Source organism: Lagopus muta, chromosome 7, assembly GCF_023343835.1.
Source record: "Lagopus muta isolate bLagMut1 chromosome 7, bLagMut1 primary, whole genome shotgun sequence".
Taxonomy (NCBI): Eukaryota; Metazoa; Chordata; class Aves; order Galliformes; family Phasianidae; genus Lagopus; species Lagopus muta.
Genome location: NC_064439.1, coordinates 30,721,929 through 30,740,222, shown reverse-complemented (window position 1 = coordinate 30,740,222; position 18,294 = coordinate 30,721,929). Strand labels below are relative to the sequence as shown.

At 40.5% G+C, this 18,294-nt stretch overlaps 1 protein-coding gene across 2 annotated transcripts in view; it reads left to right on the top strand.

The window, feature by feature from the left end:
- The window catches only part of IGF2BP3 (insulin like growth factor 2 mRNA binding protein 3), a 102,987-nt gene that overhangs the window by 74,196 nt on the left and 10,497 nt on the right, over positions 1–18,294 (top strand). For both annotated transcript variants that reach the window (XM_048950994.1, XM_048950995.1), the window contains exons 10-12: positions 1,432–1,567; positions 3,289–3,420; positions 16,130–16,249. In XM_048950994.1, the coding sequence (XP_048806951.1) occupies positions 1,432–1,567; positions 3,289–3,420; positions 16,130–16,249 (388 nt within the window). The remainder of the gene's footprint in view (positions 1–1,431; positions 1,568–3,288; positions 3,421–16,129; positions 16,250–18,294) is intronic.

The window sequence follows — 18,294 nt, the reverse complement described above, 5'->3', positions numbered from 1 at the left end:
GTTATGGCTGGACTCCACAATCTTTAAGGTCTTTTCCAACCTGAGTGATTCTGTGAGTCTATGACACACCTTTGGAGCCACATTCAAAATTTGGGTTTAACTGCTACCTAACATCAGTTACAGTGCATGTAAACATCAATTCTTCATTGCAAATTCAGCCAACAACACCTAAAAATAATAGAAGCTATATGGAGCTCACCTTAGAAATACATTTTAAGTGTTTGTTGTTTTTAATATATTATGCTGTGTGCAAGGAATGGTGTTTTAAACTACAGGGTTGGATTAGTTCTGTGTGTGTGAAAATGCATGAAACTACCAGTCTTTCTTGTAAGGATTCTGGCTTCCACTACAGATTAATTTTTTGACAAGAGGGAAGGAAATCAAATGAATACTGAAAAGAGTATTTTTAGTGGTGATTCTGTCCCTCTCCGATCACTAGCAGCTGAACTAGGATATGTTGACTAGTCTGCATCTGAGTAACAGATTTTGGTTTCTGAGTTTGTGAAGGTAACCAAGACCTATTCAAATTTATCTGAGATCAGGAAGGAATTTTCACTGTAACGGGAAAAGTCAGTGAGGTGAGGGAGGAAATCACTGATTAAATATCTCTGGAGAAGTTTGGCTGCTAATAGCAGTTTTACCCTGGGGAAATATCTTCAGAGAACCTCCTGTTCTGAATAACGAATGTTCTGGCATGAACTTCCAGGCATTTGAGAGTACTCTAGACTTAAACTTTAGCTGAGAAAGGAAGAAGAGGGCTCATAGGTTGTAGGAGAAGGAGCGAGGCTGAAAGATGCATGAACATGTGTGAAGAGAAGAAATGCAGGGATGGGGGCGGAAATAGTGTGCTGTAGAAAATAGCTCAGGTGGAAGCTAGGAGATGAATGACTTTACTCAAAATGAAGAGTACTGGAGTTTAATGCTGTAACCCTTGCATTTTCTGTGGGCAGTTACTACTTAATATTTCACAGCAAATGACTTAAAGTGTTTGGCTGTTCTGTCATGAGGATTTGGAGATTGTAGTCTGACTGGGTTTGGGCCTTTTCCCCTGTTTTCTTTGGGAATCCACGAGTTCTTAAGGAAAGAAAATGTCTTGCAGTCTGTGTTTTCTGGTACATCTAAAATACCTGAAGCCCTCTGGTGAGACTGAGCGCTGCTCATATTCTGCCTGTGTCTGATGCTTTCTATTTCATGTTGCACCTCAGCACATAGTACCCATGCAATGCCAAACCTTCACTGTGGTGATTCCTTTTGGATTTGTTGTGAGGGCAGAATTTCTCCAGATTATCTTAGAGCAGTCTGAGTGACATTTCAAATCGGCGCTTCACTCTTTAGAGGAAGTGGCACAATTAGATGTCATTGCAATTAGCTAACAAGCCTTGATGACCCTCTGCTTTTTGCTGATTAATTGTGCTTCTGTTTCATCCATAGATTGCAGGACTTGACACTCTATAATCCGGAAAGGACCATTACAGTTAAAGGCAGTATTGAAACTTGTGCCAAGGCCGAGGAAGAAATTATGAAGAAAATCAGGGAATCCTATGAAAATGATATTGCTGCTATGAATGTGAGTTGTTCTGTGGCATGAACCTCTTTTGGCTTAGATGTGAAGGACTGGTGGAGGTCATCTGGTAAAGCAGTGACCTCTTTCAAACCTAAATGGGGTTGTGTAATACCTTGTTCCTTTTGGGACATCTCCATGGATGGAGTTGGCAGCCCCTGGGGAGAAATTCTAGTGAATAGAATTTCCCTCTGCTGCCACTTGTATTTGCTTATGAGCCTTGGGTATGGTTTTGTTGTTGTTGTTTTTTATTATCATTTGTTATTTTAATGAGGGTTTCCTCTGCTAGTTTGTTTCAAGATAAATTGGTTTAGATTGAGGACATGGGTGATGATTTTACTTTTTTGTTGTTGTTGCAGAAGCCTGAAACAACAGTGTGTCCGTGCTGTTGTGGTTTATGTGCCATACTGTATAAGTTTCTTAGCTGTGTTCCCCAGTCTCTTGATGTTAAAAGCATAACATATGGAAGATGGATCTCTCCTGCTTTTAATTATTCAATTTAGAAGGCTATATTAAATTTTTCTTGATATAGATGATAAAGACATTCAATTATTCAATGATTGGGGATTATATAATAAAAACAACACACCTCATTAGTTTGCCAAAGTATTACTAATGCATATTGGGGAAAAATCTGAGATGGCTGATAAGCCACGAAAAGCTTCTTGTGTGTCCGTATTACCAAATCTTATGGTCTAGGATCAGACTGGAAATATCTTCTACTTTACAGTAGTCTCTGATTTTCTAGGAATGGCTATTCATTATGGTTTCTCTACTGGCTAGAGAGAGAACTTTGTTTTTCCCCTTCCTCCCATGCTGTGCCATGTGCAGGACATAAACTACATATGAGTACACAAAGTATTTTATTGTGGTACATCTTTGCCTCATATAGTGAGCTCTGCTCTGCTGTTTGGCAAAGGTGTGGCAAGCAGAAAACTGTCTCTGGTAGTTAGTACTGGGTTCATTTCAAGCTTAGTTATTTGTGATTATAGGGTAGATGGTAAAGCTTTTGGTATGTTTTGTGTGTCTTGCAAGTGGATTACCTCGATGGCCTGAGATGGTGTCAGTATCTAGCTGAAATATTTCTAAAGCAAAGTTCTGTTAATAGGCAATAATTTGACAAAGTCAGAGGTGGTGCTGGAAAGTTTTGTTGCAGAAAACATGCTTCCTAGTACTTGGTGCTACCACTTGCGTGGCCAAGTGAGGGACGCGCAACTGCATGGCTGATGTTTCCCCAGCAAGAACTGATGGGATCTTAGTTTATCTTTTGCAGGCATGGGAGGGAGGATAAGGTTTGTAGTGTGCATGATAAAGCAGGGCTTGTTCATGGGATTTCTCTGATTGTATAGCACTGCTTTCTTTAGTATAAAGCCAGAATGGTTGTCTCTGCTAGTTTATTCACTCTGAAAGTAAATGGTGCTATTCCCTGAATTCCTTGCTCTGAAGTCTGTGATACACATCACTTAAGTTGTAGTAAGGAATTCATAGCTGCCTCATCTAATGAGAATAATCTTTTCAACATTATTGGTCTGTACATGTATTAGGGAAATAAGTTTGAAACTGAGTCCTTGGGGTAGTGGAGATGGGGAGCATTGGGGGCTGAGGTGAGTGTTAAGGAACATGCTGACATCTTTTTGGAAGTTTAATAGCTTATTATATAGCCAGCTAAGATTTTGATTAAACTTAATCAGAATCATAAATCTAAAATTACTCTTCTGCCATTGCAGCTTCAAGCACATTTAATTCCTGGATTAAATCTGAATGCCTTGGGTCTGTTCCCACCTTCTTCTTCAGGAATACCACCTCCTGCAGTGAGTGTTGCCTCTGCTGCTGCTGCTGCTTCATATCCACCATTTGGGGTAAGACAACTCTCCAGTTTTGAGTGATTAGTGGATGGTAATGTTAATCTATACAATGCTGATGTTCCAAAACATCATTTTTGCCAAATTACCTCAAAGACCTGAGAACAGAACAGTTGTGTTCTCTCAGTTTTCTAAACATTGTTTGTCTCCTTGCTTTACACACTGAAAGTATTTCATGTAGCTGTGGTTGAGAACAGATGTTCATTGATCCTTTAGTGAAACACTCAGTGAAATCAGGAAATTATGTTTTCTGGAGAAGTACTAGATGCTGTTTTCTAGAGAGCTTGAATTATTACACAGAGAAATGAGATATGAAATGGAATTTTAGAGTTGCTGCATGTTTGCAGGTAACAAAATACTAGTTTGTAGTACTATTTCTGCTGATCTGGAAGGGGAAAAAAAGATCTGTAGTTGTGAAACAGAGATCTGTATGTAGACAAAATGTTTGCTTGTAGTAGATTTCAAAAGAACTTGTACTTTTATAAGTATTGCTAAATACATGCAATTTAAGTGACTTGGATTAATCTTCATGAAGCCTTGGTTTGTGCCACATTACTCTCAAAGAGATATGTGAAAAGGCCCAGTAGAGTCCACTGCTGCTTAGTAGTAGTTTGACTTTTTTGCTACTGAACAGAGGATAATTTGCTGTGTTAGCAAGCTCCAGAGCTTTTCTAGGAAGAGAAGGTGCTCTGCTATTCAAGAAAAGGCAAACTTGTTACATAGAGTAATGGATTAGTGATCTTTCCTGCTTCTGGTGACAGTGGTTGTTGTTAGCAACTCAATATAAGATTAATTTTTTAAATGAATGCTTAACAAGTGGATAACGGAGCTTTATAAATGCTGTGGCTGTCTTCCCCTTCCTCTTTGTTTAATAGTAACATGTAGAGAGAGAGGTCTGAGACTATCCATGAGCTAGAACAGTGAAAATGCAGCACAGCATTCTGAATTTCGCCAAATGACTCAAGTGGCCTACACAAATTACACTAAAGGGAAGCTATTGCCTAAATATTTTTCCCAGAGGAAGAAGCCAAGAAAATGTCATTGAAAGGAACAGGAAAAATTCCACACTCATAACACTGTTTGTGGGAATGAACAACTTGGGTGATATGAATGTATTATAATCTATATTAGGTATAATAGTGGCTTTATCAGAAAAAAGACTCCAATGAGAGCCACAACAGAAACATGTTTATGCCCAGTTATCTTGCTGCTAAGAGAAATGCCTCTGTGACAAACAAATATTCCCTCCCCTCTAATTGGTGGTAGACTAAACTAACAAGAAACTGTTTTTTTTCTTCATTGTATTGTGTAAAATGCCATCTGTTGCTGTAATGGAGTGTCTCAACTTATTTATTCTTTTTAAAGACAAACTAGAGATGATTTGTTAATGGTATATAACCTCCTTCGCTTTGGTGGTTTTGAAAAGTGTAGCCTCTTTATCAAATTTGCACGCTACTTTACTATTCTTGAGAGATTCATACTGTAAAACTGTAGTTTTGTTCCTTGTTTGTTTTGTTTTCCCTTTTCCCCCCCCCTTTTTTTTTTTCTTGCTTTTGTCTTAAAACATACCTAAATAGTGTTGAATTTGGCAATTTCAGTCTTACGTGTGTCGGTCCCTTTGCTACGGGGCTGCTCTCCCCCACAAATGCACCTTTCTTGCCCTTCTGGGATCTCTGGCTATCCTAGAAATAGGATGGCAGTGACATCTGGGACGAGCCCCCAAAAACAAGTGTCATTTTGTAGGAAGTGCAGAAACTTTGTAGCTGGAAGGACCACGGTGTCTGAGGTTTCCATTGCTCCTGTTTCTGCTATTTGCTCAATTCTTGCCTCAGGTAGTCTGAATGTATGATAAGCTAACAAGGGATAAACTCAATAATACCACGAATGAGCTCTGGTTTTGTGGATGCTGGGTATGATGCTAAGACAGCCCACTGAAGCTAATGGTTTCTGAAACAAGTATATGAGCGCTTGAAAATATCACACTTTCCTTTATGTGTATTATGATTTCATCTGGAAATAAGGAAATGGTTCCATGGGCTTCAGACAAGTCCGCCCCTCCGATTACTTGGAGTGCCTCTCCTCTCTGAAAGCAGAAAACAAGGAAAATGTGAGGTTTTGGTGGTAGTAGTTTTTTTCTTTTTAAATAAGTGTTTTCGGAAGAAAAAACTTCCTTTTTTTTTTTAATCTTGATCATTTTGCACACAGGCTTTTAAATCTTGCTTGTTTATGGTTAGCTTCTATTAATTTTTCAGCTTTACTTTCTCCTTTCTCTTTTTCTTCTAGTAACTGTAGTTGCTAGAAGAAGACTAGTAACTTAAATCCCTGTCCAAATGGAATACTGGGACTGGTAGAAGAAGTAGAAAGAGCAAGTGAGAAGGTCTGGCTATAGTTAGAAGAAGAAATGGAGAAAACAGGAAAGGCTGAAGGTAGCATCAAAGCCTTATTATGCACAGACTCGTCTAATTTTGGGTGGGAGATGTGACTTATCTCACTAGGAAGCTGGTGGTTGCTTTTCCCTTTGTTTTGATGCTAGAGTGCATACAGGAAGGTCTTTGGTATCTGTCTGCTTAGATATCAACACATATGCATGCATGTCTGCTGTATGTGGCTTATGGTGTCTAAGCACTGTTGTCTAGTGCCAGATAACCATTATTTGATATTTACCTATTGCTAGCAACAGTTCTTCATGTTGCAACTCAATCTGTTTGCAAAATCCAGAATCTGTTTGCATCATTGTGTAGTCATTTAAATGCAATGCAGTAGCATTGCATATTTTCTGGTCTCTTCTTGCAAAAAATTCAAGGTCTGCATTCTTTCTCTGTATGTCAAAAAGGCAAATAAATCAGCATGTGAGAATTGTTGAAACATTTTAAGGTTTGAGGAAAATGTAACAGTTAAGAAAGTGTTGATTAAGAATATTGAGTTTGAAACTCTTGGTACTGTCAAATTGGCATGGCTTTACTCTTACAGTTCTGATATTATGATTAATATGAGTGGTTTTCTGATGAATGGATATCCTTCTGTGGCCATACTAAGGACTAGTAGCCTTTCTGTGCCTGTTCGTAGCTGATGTGTTGTCCAGCTGTTTTTTGGTCTGGAGAACCACCACTTCCAACTTTTCTCCTTAGCTCTGAACTTAAGTATGTACATGTGTACAGTTGCCAAGAGTTTTGTTAGTTTGCCTACTGTTGCTTATAGACATTATGAGCTGAACATCTATACAGAGATCTGGGATAGGTGTGGGAAGGAAAGAAAAGATTTTGCAAAAATGAATGTGTCCATGTTCAAGTTTTCTAAAAGTGGTTACCACAGAAAATGTTTCTAGAAGCATCCTGGACAAACTGCTTCAGATGTAGTGTTGCACTGCTCAAAGTTGTTTTGATGAACTTGCTTCCGTCTTCTGAACTTTGGGGAGAATATGCACATACTTGCCTCTCAAGAACAAAAGTTCGTTCTTGTGCAAAGCTGAAGAGCTTGAAGCACCAACCAAACAAGAAATCCTTGTCTTGGAGTTCAACTATGTACAATCATTCAATTAAATACACTTGGCCCATCTACTTGGGTTAAGTGGGTTGCACCCTTCCTTTTATAATTGAAATTTTGCATGTTTAAGTGCACATCTGACTGCATTTCTCTTATAGCCTTTGGGTCTGAAAACTGGCATCCCAAGGAATGAGGAAGGGAGGGTTAACCTGTTGAGAGTTCATCCTGTCCTTGAATGTCCTGACACACGGGAGCAGAGTTAATTAATGCTCCTGGTAGGGCATTTCTGTCACGTGGTAGGTGTCCTCTAGCTGGAAAGTGAGAAGGAGACAGCTTTCCTCCATGAGAGGAAGTCATTCAGCTTGTTTCCTGCATCTTAAGAAATGGCTAAACTGCTCTGTAGAAGTTAGCTAGGTGAAGAGCTGTTCTTCTGCTCACATTGAGGTTGCTTTCTGTATCGGTCTTACGCAGTGACTGTAGCTTCTTGGAGCTCCACCTTCAAAATGTAACTTTTCTAACCATTTTTTAGCCTCACAGTTAATTTTCAGGTTACAGTGATATACAAAGACACTTTGAGGGGTGAGGGGAAATGAGAAAAGTTGTTTCCTACAATAAACAAAAATTAGAAATCAAATTGCATCTTGAATGAAGAATCATCCTGCATAGCTAGGCTTGACAGGTTGCTTTCCTTTTTCACTATCTTTTAAGGCTTTTTGTTGCAGGTGAGGAACATTCCAATGGAAAACTTTCTCCTTAGAAGATGTTGTGTTCAAGACAGTTTCCTTCTTTATTCTCCAGTAATTTTCGGAAATGATAAAGAAGAGATCTCCTATGTCTCATAGATGCGAGAGAAGAAATAACTGTATTGTGCTTTTGGCAGGAAAGAAAAGTAATTTAAAATGAAAAATTACTTCATTGAGGGCCTTCATTTGATGCCCTGGGCATATATGAAAGAGACAAGGAAGAAGAAAATCTGTCCTGTATTTCCAGGTACTTTGATTCTTTCTTGGTGGAGTTGGGCTCCTTTGGATGTCTGGGTTTGATAGGATTAGCTTGTGCAACTGTTATGTCTCAACTACCCAGGAGTTAGTTATGTATGTACATCTATAATCTGTGTAGTGTAAGTGGCTTTGCTGTAATTTGGCTAGCTTGTTAAGCAGTGGATGATTTTGTAAGGAGCTGTCCTGCAGCCAAAAGAGGATGTGGTTTTGGGGGGATGAAGGAGGATTTGGCAGTGTTTTCACAAAATGGTTTATTATCAGTGAAATGAAAGCCATACATTTGCAGCACACACAGTCTTGAGGAGGACACTGTAGGACAACAGTGCTTTCTCCAACTGCTATCAGCCCATTAGAATTCTTTTTAAGATTGTAACCTCAGTGCCTTGCGTAAACCTTCCTTGTTTGGTTTTGTATGTTTATTAACAAACCATAGTTGACACCTTAAAGAAGTTAGCTCTAGGTTGCATAAAACTGTAGGCTTATTCTGTCCCATGATAGAAATATTTGGTCCTCCTACTGTCTCAGTCTCCCATTCCTGCTGTGCTGTGTTGGCAGGGGCCTATGTCAAGAGTAATTAGAAACCATACTGCCTCTGGAGATGGACTGACCTACATTGAGGAGAATGGTGGGGAGTAAAAATGCATCTGGCACCATGCGATGTACAAAGATCTGGCAAGTTGACAGCTAGCATATTTTCTGAGGTGTTGAAGCTTCCAGCTGGTCTTAATAGCTCTTTGTACAGTTCTGAGGTTGTTGTAATGCAAATAGTGTCACTGGACAGCCAGTAATGCACACTTCAAAAAATAAAAATGGCACCTCACTGCAGTTTTTGAATACTTGTATGGTACCTTGTAGTTCCATGAGGCAAGAAGAATTTCTGCTGGTCCCCTGCTCCTCTGTATTCTTGTGGTGGGTAGAAGATTTCACTGACACTTCCTTGAGCATCAGACTCCCAGACTCTAATTAACAGGCTCAGCATCTTCCGAATGTTAAGCTAATTGAGAAATGTAATTCCTCGAGGAACGGAACAACAGTTTGTTACTACAGTATGCTGAGTACCTTCAGGCCAGAAACAAAAGTAGGTTAAGATTTCATTCCAGTGTCTGGCTCCATCTCCCATTTGTTTTCTTAACATAATGAAAGAATAAGTGACCTTCCTGTGTTTTCACAACCTGTTTTTCCTGCAGTATCTAAGGATTCTGAGATCAGTGTCACAGACCAGAAATTATGGGTACCTTAATCTTTCAAAGCCACACACTTCGTAAGTAACTTTGAGAATTCTGGAGTATCCATGTGACTTGTGTATCATGGCCAAATTTTTTGCAGCACATAATCTTCACTTTAGTTTTGGTGGTCGTGCAGTGCTGTAACACCAAATACCTATGTTTACTGCTTGTGAATGACCAGCAAAGTTTTCATTTACATGTTTTCGTGATCTGTACCCTGCATTGGTTTCTGCTTGCGGTTAACTATTCAGAATAAAAGGAGGCAGATTACTTTTTTTGTCTTAATGGGCAATCATATTTTGCAAAAACAAATTTCGTGCCATGTTCAGAAATATCAGACCTGTTCCTGCTTGTGAAACGTCTTATAACTAGCCTGCCAGAAAATGTTCCCTCTCTACTTCTGTGATGTCTGTTCTCCTCATTTCTGGCTAGGTTTTTGTGTTGGAAAGACTTCTAGAGGTCACTAATCTGATTGCACCCATCAGAAGTATGAGGAATGGCACATTGAAAAGGCAGCACATAGGGCATTCTGAAAACCAAGCAAGTCAGTGGTAAAAATGCCTTGCCTTGGTGATAGTGACCATGGCAGTTGGGATGGGGAGGATGGCAAATGAAAACAGAATTTCTTAAGGCAGTCATCTACAAGTGGTAATTGTTTTCTTTTACTTTACTAAGTGGATGTGTTTGTTATTTAAAACAAACTACAACAAAGACCAACAAAAGCAATAACCCGCTATGCTAGATGGTAGACAAACATTGGCTGAGGCTGTTTCCTTCAGCCTTAAAATAGTTCCTAATTATTTCCCTTACAGCTAAAAACTGATGCTGGCTAGAAATTAATAACATGACTTTGACATAAAATAAATGCCTCATCCTAAGGTAATTCATTTGCAGCACATTTACAGTAAATAAAAACATATACTGGAGATTCATAACAGACTTAGAACACAGCTATGATTTGATTCTGCTCCCACTGATGTCTGGCACAAAATCCTATTTACTTCAGTGGGTAAAAGATTTTAAAGATTTACAGCCTTATCCCAAATGTTACAATGACTTTACCGACCACATACGTTTGATGGAGCAGAGAGTCTGTGGAGAGGCTGAGAAACATGATTGGGAAAAGATTCAAACTGTTGGCAGGCTCGTAGAAAAAGACTAAGATTAATGCCCAAGTTAACATGAGAGATATATATAAAAGCCATCTCCCTTACTAGCCCTGCAATATGCAGGGAGATATGCAGCCTGACTGAGGGAGTGGCCTAAGCTAGCAGCAGAAAAGCTGAAAGCAGGGATGTTATCACGAGGAAGAAAGGGCAGGGGGGATTCAATTAAAAACTTTTAAAAAACTGACAATGACAAAAAAAAAAACCAAGACCATTCCTCTACTTATAATGCTTAGTCTTGCAGTGCTGGTCTTCTGAATTCTGCTTCTTTCTGCCACTATCCATCTGAAGAATCTTCTGTCGTTTTCTGAGTTTCCACTCTTGTTTAGCCATCCCTTGGCTGTTACATGAGTGCAGGAAGGTAAATACTTTTTCTTCTGACATTCCATCAAGTAAGGAAAATGCTTTCCTTTTTTGTGTGTGGTTTGAAGGACTGACACACCCACCCTTGGCAGAAGTATTCCAATAAGCTATTCCTATGGGCAGCCTGTGAGGCTCTACAAAATGTCCTATGTTTGCAAGTAACTCTGGAAGGCAAAGGAAGAAAAGTGAATCTGCAGATTTGCGTGGCTGGGATTCTTCAGCTTCTAGCTGTGGTGTGGAGTGATAGACCTCACTGAAGGGATCCATCCTGAAGATACCTGGAGTGCAGGGGCTTTGGGCAAGCCAGAGTAATGGGGAAGTAGCAGTGGGTTACAGGGTTTAGGAATAGGTTAAGTTAGATCTTGGAAAGAGGTGTGAGGGTTTGTTGTTTTATTTTTAAGTGTATATGCGCTGTTACACTACAGGTGTGGAAGGCTGGTGTTCATGAACTCACAGGAGGTATGGAAAGAGGTGCTTCCAAGCTGCTCTAAAATTGTTGCTTACTGGCATGCAGAAGTGGTTGTTTAGCTTCATCCAGAGGTGTGGGTTAATTCACATCTCTGTGGTGGATCATGTTTTCAGTCATCATTTAAATGAGCAAGCAAGAAATAGGATTTAACTCAGCGTCTCATTTTACATCTGAATTTAGTTACATTTCTGAAGGTCTGTAACACTACAACTGCTCTTCATTCATACTGAATAGGTAGACTTATTTGAATGACTGCTTAGTTCACTGTTTGGTGTAGACAATGTTTTATCTATTTTCTGTTGTTTTGTGTGTGTGTGTGTGTGTGTGTGTGTGTGTGTATGTGTGTGACTTTCTCTTAAAGGAATGGTGCTTTTCTTATTTGCTTGATTAAATCTTAAGTTCCGATTTCCATCAGGCTACTTTTTGATGGCAATTGAAATCCAATTAATAAACAAAAATAGCATTTAAAATTGTTTTCATTACTTAATTGTGCTAGATAGAAAAAAAAAAAAAGCTTATCAAATCTATTTCGTCTTTAAAGTGTACTGATTTTTGTAGCAACAAAGCAAGCAGTATCATCTGTTTATGAACTGAATTGTTTTTGGTCATCATGCTCTTCCAAAAGCTGTTTCCTAGAACTAAGACATCTCAGTTTCTGGAGGTGTTCTTTATTTTTTTTTATTCAAAGAATCTGAGCACTCTGAACATCCTGGTGGTGCCTGTATGCCCCACCTACCTGAGAAAAAACTCCCTCCCCACGTTTGTATTTTTCAGATGTATGCAGGCAGGAAGCCTGCAGGTCAAACCCAGCACAAGCTGACCAACACAGACCAACAGCTGATATCTAATCATGTAACACTAGTGAACAAAGTCCATGTCAAATCCTATCTCCTACCCCCATTTTTCCTTCCCTCTTCTCAGCTTATCTGGTGTTATTTGGACCTGATTAAGGTTAGGAAGCCCTGAGCCCATCCAGCAAACAGTGGTAGAGCAGAAGAAGGTCTGAGACAGTTACTTTGGAAGCTAAGGTGGATGTGTGAACCATAAGTCTTGGATAGCGTGGGTTAATATTTTATAACAGTTGTTTTTCCATATTTCTGTGTAAAAAGTTTTCTCCTGCACTCGGTTCCCAGGCTGGCCTTAGACAAGCTGTTTTGTTATGTGGGGGAAAATACAGTGAACAGGGTGCAGAGAGGCTCCGTGGGTCTCCATGTGAAGAAGACCTTTCTGTTGTAAAAACCACAACCTACTACTACTGATTCCACAATTAATAAACTTTACTACTTCAATAAGAATGCTTTTTAAACATTAAAATTTATAGTTGTACAGTTAATGCCCTTAAAATTAAATGTAATGAAGACAACATATTGCCAGTTAACTATCTTTGAGAAGAATAACGTGCCTTTAAAACTAAAACTGATTCATCTTTCCTTAAGGAGCCTATGAAAGTGTAAGGGGAAGTTGTAATTTTGCTGTAAATATTAGTGAACTCAGCAGTGCTGCCTCTGCTGTTAAAGCACAACAAACATGACCTGAAAAGGCATCTTTTCCCCCTGTTCAAACAGCCTTGAAATCATCTCTTTAACAGCACTTCTATTTCAGAGAAACAATTATAAGAAAAAATGAAGCGTGGAATGCGTCCAAGTGGATGTTATTCTCTTCTCTCTATACACATATATATTTATCTATTTCTTAAATTCTAACTATATATTTAAGTAAGATTCCTTTGGCCTTGTTGTAAGAGTGAATGTTGAAGCTTAGATTCCACATGATGGGAATTGAGCTCCCTAAATTTAGTGCTTCTAACATATGTTTAAGATCTAGGAATGTATTTCAGATATAACTCATGCTGGAAGTTCCTGGAAAGCTACATGACTGATGTGGTGTGGCATGGAGAAGATTAAATTATAGTTGATTTTCTTCCTTCCTAAGATCCCCTAAAGCATCTGTGAGATTGATGGGTGGTATAGTCATTGCATTACATTTCGATGTGTTTATTTTGGAGGACAGTCTTCCAGTATATATAAAAGGATTTTAAAATATTGTGGGTAAGGAGGTGGACAGATAATAAATAGAACTTGGTGTTACGATATTCTCTTGAAAGCTTTTGCTATACTTGATTTCTGCCAGAAGAAAAAGAAAGAGCGGCTGTTTTTGATGTTTGTGCTTTGAAAAATATCAAATGATTTCTTTTGACTGGTTAAAAGTCAGTGTGGGTGGAGAAGTGGACATAATTTCCCAAATTCCTACATTGTTGTACTGGAGATGAATTTGGTTATACATAGGTGTTCTGCAAAAAGAAAAGTGGAAAATGATGAGATGTAATCAATTCAGTAAGGGCAATTTATCGTCTGTTCCCTAATAAAAATATACTGCATTGCATCAAAATGGAATTTTAACATTAAGGAACGTCACAGAATGAACAAATATCAGTAAGTCAAAATGGTAAGGATGGACAGAGGGGGCAAGAGCTATAGTGAGCTGCTGTAGAGTTGGAACAGAACGTGCAAGTCTCCTGTCTGCCTTTACCTGTGTTGAAGGGTGAGGCAGCAGAAAGGAATTTCCGTGGTGAATTGAATCTAGCCAAGAGAGTGGCTCAAAATCAAGCTTTGGGAAGACAAGAGGAAAACTGCTGCAGGCAGATGGGCAACAGAGAGAAGATAGGAATCATCTGCAAACAAAAGTAAAGGAGTTTGACCTGCTTGTATGGTAGAGAAATGTGTCTGGAGTTGGTTTGAGGCAGGTTCTTGATGCCCAATCGAGTTACTATAAGCAATATTGTATGAATTAGTTCAAGTCTAGCTAGAGGATGATGGCTGGAGGTGCATGTGGGGGAGAAAAGTTTGGTGGGACTTCTGCAGGAGCTGATGTGTAGGTGATTGAAGGCAGCAATCACTGCAATGAGCAGCAAGGTTTTCTGGATTTTGGTTGGAAAGAGTCTGTGTACCCAGTGCAGCTACTGTGGGTCTTGCAACATAACTGGGGAAGCAAACGTCTCTCTAATTTGTATCCACGTAGGATCAGTTTTCCAAAGCAACAACATCAACCAAGTATCTACAGTGGCATTTTGGAATTACTGGAAATCTTGCTGGATTCATGATGAACACATAAAAGGGACTTACTGTGAGCATGCTCACAGTAATAATAAGAGGAAAAAATGAGTGATCTCCTGCAAAGCGGCTTTAACATACTGTAGTGACTGGTACCTTTCATACAGATACGAAGTTCCAGGGTGTAGTCTCCAAGATAGTTTCAAACCAATATCGAAGCAGATTAAAAGGGCTGTCCCTACCTTTTCCCATGCTTTGGCCTAATTGCAGTTGCTTCCTCCCTTGTTGCAGGGCTGCTATTGTGTGGCTCTGTGATTATCCGGGTCAAGGATCCTTGGCTGCTGTCACAAACCAGCTGCAGCCCCACTGGCCCACAGGGCGATGGGTCCAGAAGGCTGGAACTGGTGTCCAGAGGAAAACATGGCCTTAAAGCAGCGCAAATTGCCTGCAGGTCCTTGTACATGTGAAACATGGGGTCAGTTGTGTAACAGTTGCAATCACCCAGAGCAAGTGGCAGAATGTGTTTCTGGTCTAAATATCTTATTTTGGGGTTTCTTCACCTGGTGCATGGAGCTATGCCTGGAATTTTCTCCCCTGAGGTTACAGTTGATTTGTGTTTACCAAAATGAAGTGGTAGAACTTGGAAACAAGCATTTTGTTCTGATTTACAGTCAGTGCACTGGAGCAGCGCTTCCCCTTGAAAGAAGGACTGGGATACTTAAAAACAAGTTGAGATGTCTTGCTTCTTTGGTTTATTTTTTGGATTGCAGCTGCTTTTTGCTCTGTGTTGCATACAGCGTGTCGTCTTTTTAGAGTATCACAGGAAAAGCTGCTTTGGTGCTTCTACATGTGGGCCTGCATTGCTACCAGGAGCTGCAGAGCTATAGGAGCACGGTGCTCTGTGTGGTGGCACCGAGTGATGCCAACGCATCATCTGCAAGTATGTCTGCAGGGAAAGGGATTTTTAGTTCTCTGTTGCTGAGAATAAAGGGACCAAATTTTGCAAGCACGTAAAGGGACTGTGCTGAGGAGATGTGAATGGAGATTTTAAGTGCGTCTTCATAAAAGGTCTTACAGTGAAGTGCTTTTGAGAAGTAATCCCAACGTAAGCGACTGGCTTAATGGCACCGCAGTGTAGTGGGCACTCGGTGCTGCTCCGCCAGCCCAAGATGAGCTCTCCAGAAGCACCTTCTGAGGCTGGTAAAGCAATGATGGCTTGGTGCAGCCCTACGTTTGGCTCACTTCTGTGCAGTCCATACAGAAGAGCACAAGTACTGCACCGTATGGTGGCTGAGAGCAGCGACAGTTGTGGTGTGCTGGGTCCTGCAGGCACAGCGCCTGGCCCTGCAGCCTTGGGGAACACCTCATCTTGTTGGATTCACAGCCGGCTTCTGGCCTGCAGCCAGCACCCCGGCTGTTGCATAATGTTACACAGGAGGAACCACTGGCAGTTTTCATGCTGGCTATCATTCCAGAGCGCTCCCACACAAAGGAAATTGTAGCATCGATGCAACACTGAGGCTTTTTGTGCAGCCGTCAGCACAATCTAACCAAAATCGCTAGGAAAACTAGAAAGCATTTGGCTGCACCGCTGCAGCCTGCTCACTCACAGCAGCCTTCTCTGCAGTCTGCATGTGGAAAAGCAGCAAGGCAGACACAGGTAAGGACGAATGCCTTGGGAAGAAGCAACAGCTCGGTGGTTTTCAGAACTCCAAAGCGTTAGAATTGGAACTATTTCCTAAAAGATAAAAGAATTCTCTTTTGGCTCAAACTGTTCTTTCATGTCTTGTGAATTCCATGATTTCCAGAAAAAAAAAAAAGCCAGACTTCAGAGGGCATTGAAGATTTCCCCGTTGTTTCCATGCATGCTTGTTCCGTACCAGTTCTCCTGTCAGTCTGATTCATAATGTTCAAAAACACTCACTGCATATTTCCTTCTTCCCCACAGCAACAGCCCGAGTCTGAGACTGTTCATCTGTTCATCCCAGCCTTGGCAGTTGGAGCTATTATTGGCAAGCAGGGACAGCACATCAAACAACTTTCTCGCTTTGCAGGCGCATCTATTAAGGTATTATTACACTGACTAACTTTGTCTCTTCTCTATGACACTTCCAGCAAGTTTGCACAAGCTGTGTTTTCGTGCGTGTCCTCCCCCACTCCGTGCTTAGAATGTGATGTGATAAATGGTACATTTGTTTATAAATCATCCTTTAATCTTCCTCGAGACAAGATAATTAGAAGCATGTTTTCAAACGTCTCCTGAGGTGTGAAATATAAGCTGCAAAGAAAGCTACTTTGGTGGTCTTGATTTCTTAGAAACAGACTTAAGTCTTAATGATGTGGTGCTTAAAGGGTTTCTCCTTGCTTACAGTAAAGTGAAATTTGGTGAGATAAACTCCCTTTCTGAAACCAAGAGCACAGGTGAAGCCCACCGCTGCTGTGACTGCTCTTGTTCTGCTTTGGAAGGACACGTGGTGCTGGTCCCTCTGGTGACTCTACCCTGAAGAAGCTCTTGTGTTTTATTCTGATACAGCCTGAGCTCCTGGGTCAGCCTGCTGACCACACAGTGGTGCCCTGCTCTATTGCTGGTCTGTTTGCATCTTTGCTGCCCCAGTTTGTTGCCAGAGGTTGACCTCATGGAAGAGTAACTCAACTTCAGCCAGTTGCTGAGTATTTGATGCCCCTGTGCAGTTAGTACTAGTTGCTGGGAGGCCTTCTGTTTTGGCTAGTAATTGTAACCATAAATATCTTTTCTAGGTGCTGGAGCTTTTTTCTCATAAATAGTCAGCTCTGCTATTCTGTGCTGCAGAGATGAAGCCTTGGCCTAAATTATGTAGTATTCCACATACCGTTACTGTTTGTAACTTCATCTGCTGCCAGATTGACATTTAGCTTCTCCTGGAAGGTGTTTACTTGAGTGTGCAGGAACTGGGGAACTCTCAGGGTGGGCCTAGTGTGTGGTTTGCTGAATGTCGATCAATTTACTGGCCTGTTTGCTACCTGTTTCTATATGTTGTTAAGCCACTGTTAAATACTTCTACTACCTAGACAGTTCTCATTAGTACAGATTAATAGTTGTGTTTTCAGTGGATTGGTGGAGTAGAAGGAAGCGCAAGGTGTTTTCATCAAATCTGTCTTGCAGGGGATGCAGTGTACCACAACCACAACAATTTCCTACTCTCTGGTTTCTATCTATTGATGAAGTGACATGTGGAAGGCATTGCTAGGTGGAGAGATGTGAAATACCCTGGACTTCCCCAAACCAGTCCAAACCCAGTCCATTAGCTGGTCCTTGGAAGACGGTTCAGTGGAGAGGGAGTTCCCTGCATTTTTCATGTATCTGGCTAACAGTAGCCTCAGGCTGCTTCTGCTGGCTGGCACCCCTCTACCCAATGTATCTGTATTGAAATCCAGTTAACAGTTTATAAAACTGCAGGTTTTTTTTTTTTCTGTTCCTTCATTAAAAAAAAAAAAAAAAAGTGAGGAAGATTTTTGTGGAAGTAGGATTAAATCTTGAGGGAATTCAGTGTGAGTACAGGATATGCTTACTGAATTTGGAAGCTTTGCTTTTAATATATTTGAGGTCCTGAATAACACCCGAAGAAAGGCAACAAAGCTGGGGAAGGGTCTGGAGCACAGCTCTTATGAGGAGTGGCTGAGTGAGGGAGCTGGGATTGTTCAGTCTGGAGAAGAAGAGGCTTGGAGAAGACCTTATCACTCTCTTCAACTTCTGAAAGGAGGTTGCAACGATGTGGGGATAGGCCTTTCTCCCAGATAACAGTGGTAGGATTAGAGTTAATGGCCTCAAGTTATGCCAAAAGAGATTTGGTTTGGATATTGAAGAAAATTTCTTCTCAGAGTGGTGAGGCACTGGAAAGGCTGCCCAGGGGGGTGATGGAGTCACCGTCCATGGAGATGCTGGAGAAGTGTGTAGATGTAGCACTGAAGGGCATGTTTGGGATGGGCCAATGGTTGTACTAGGTGGTCTTAAAAGTCTTTTCCAGCCTTAAGTCTGATAAGTTGGATGTTCTATGTAAGATTATCAATTAGAATAAAAGCACAATTTTAACAGTGATCTGGCCAAACAACGTGGAACAGTGCTATTGCTTCTTA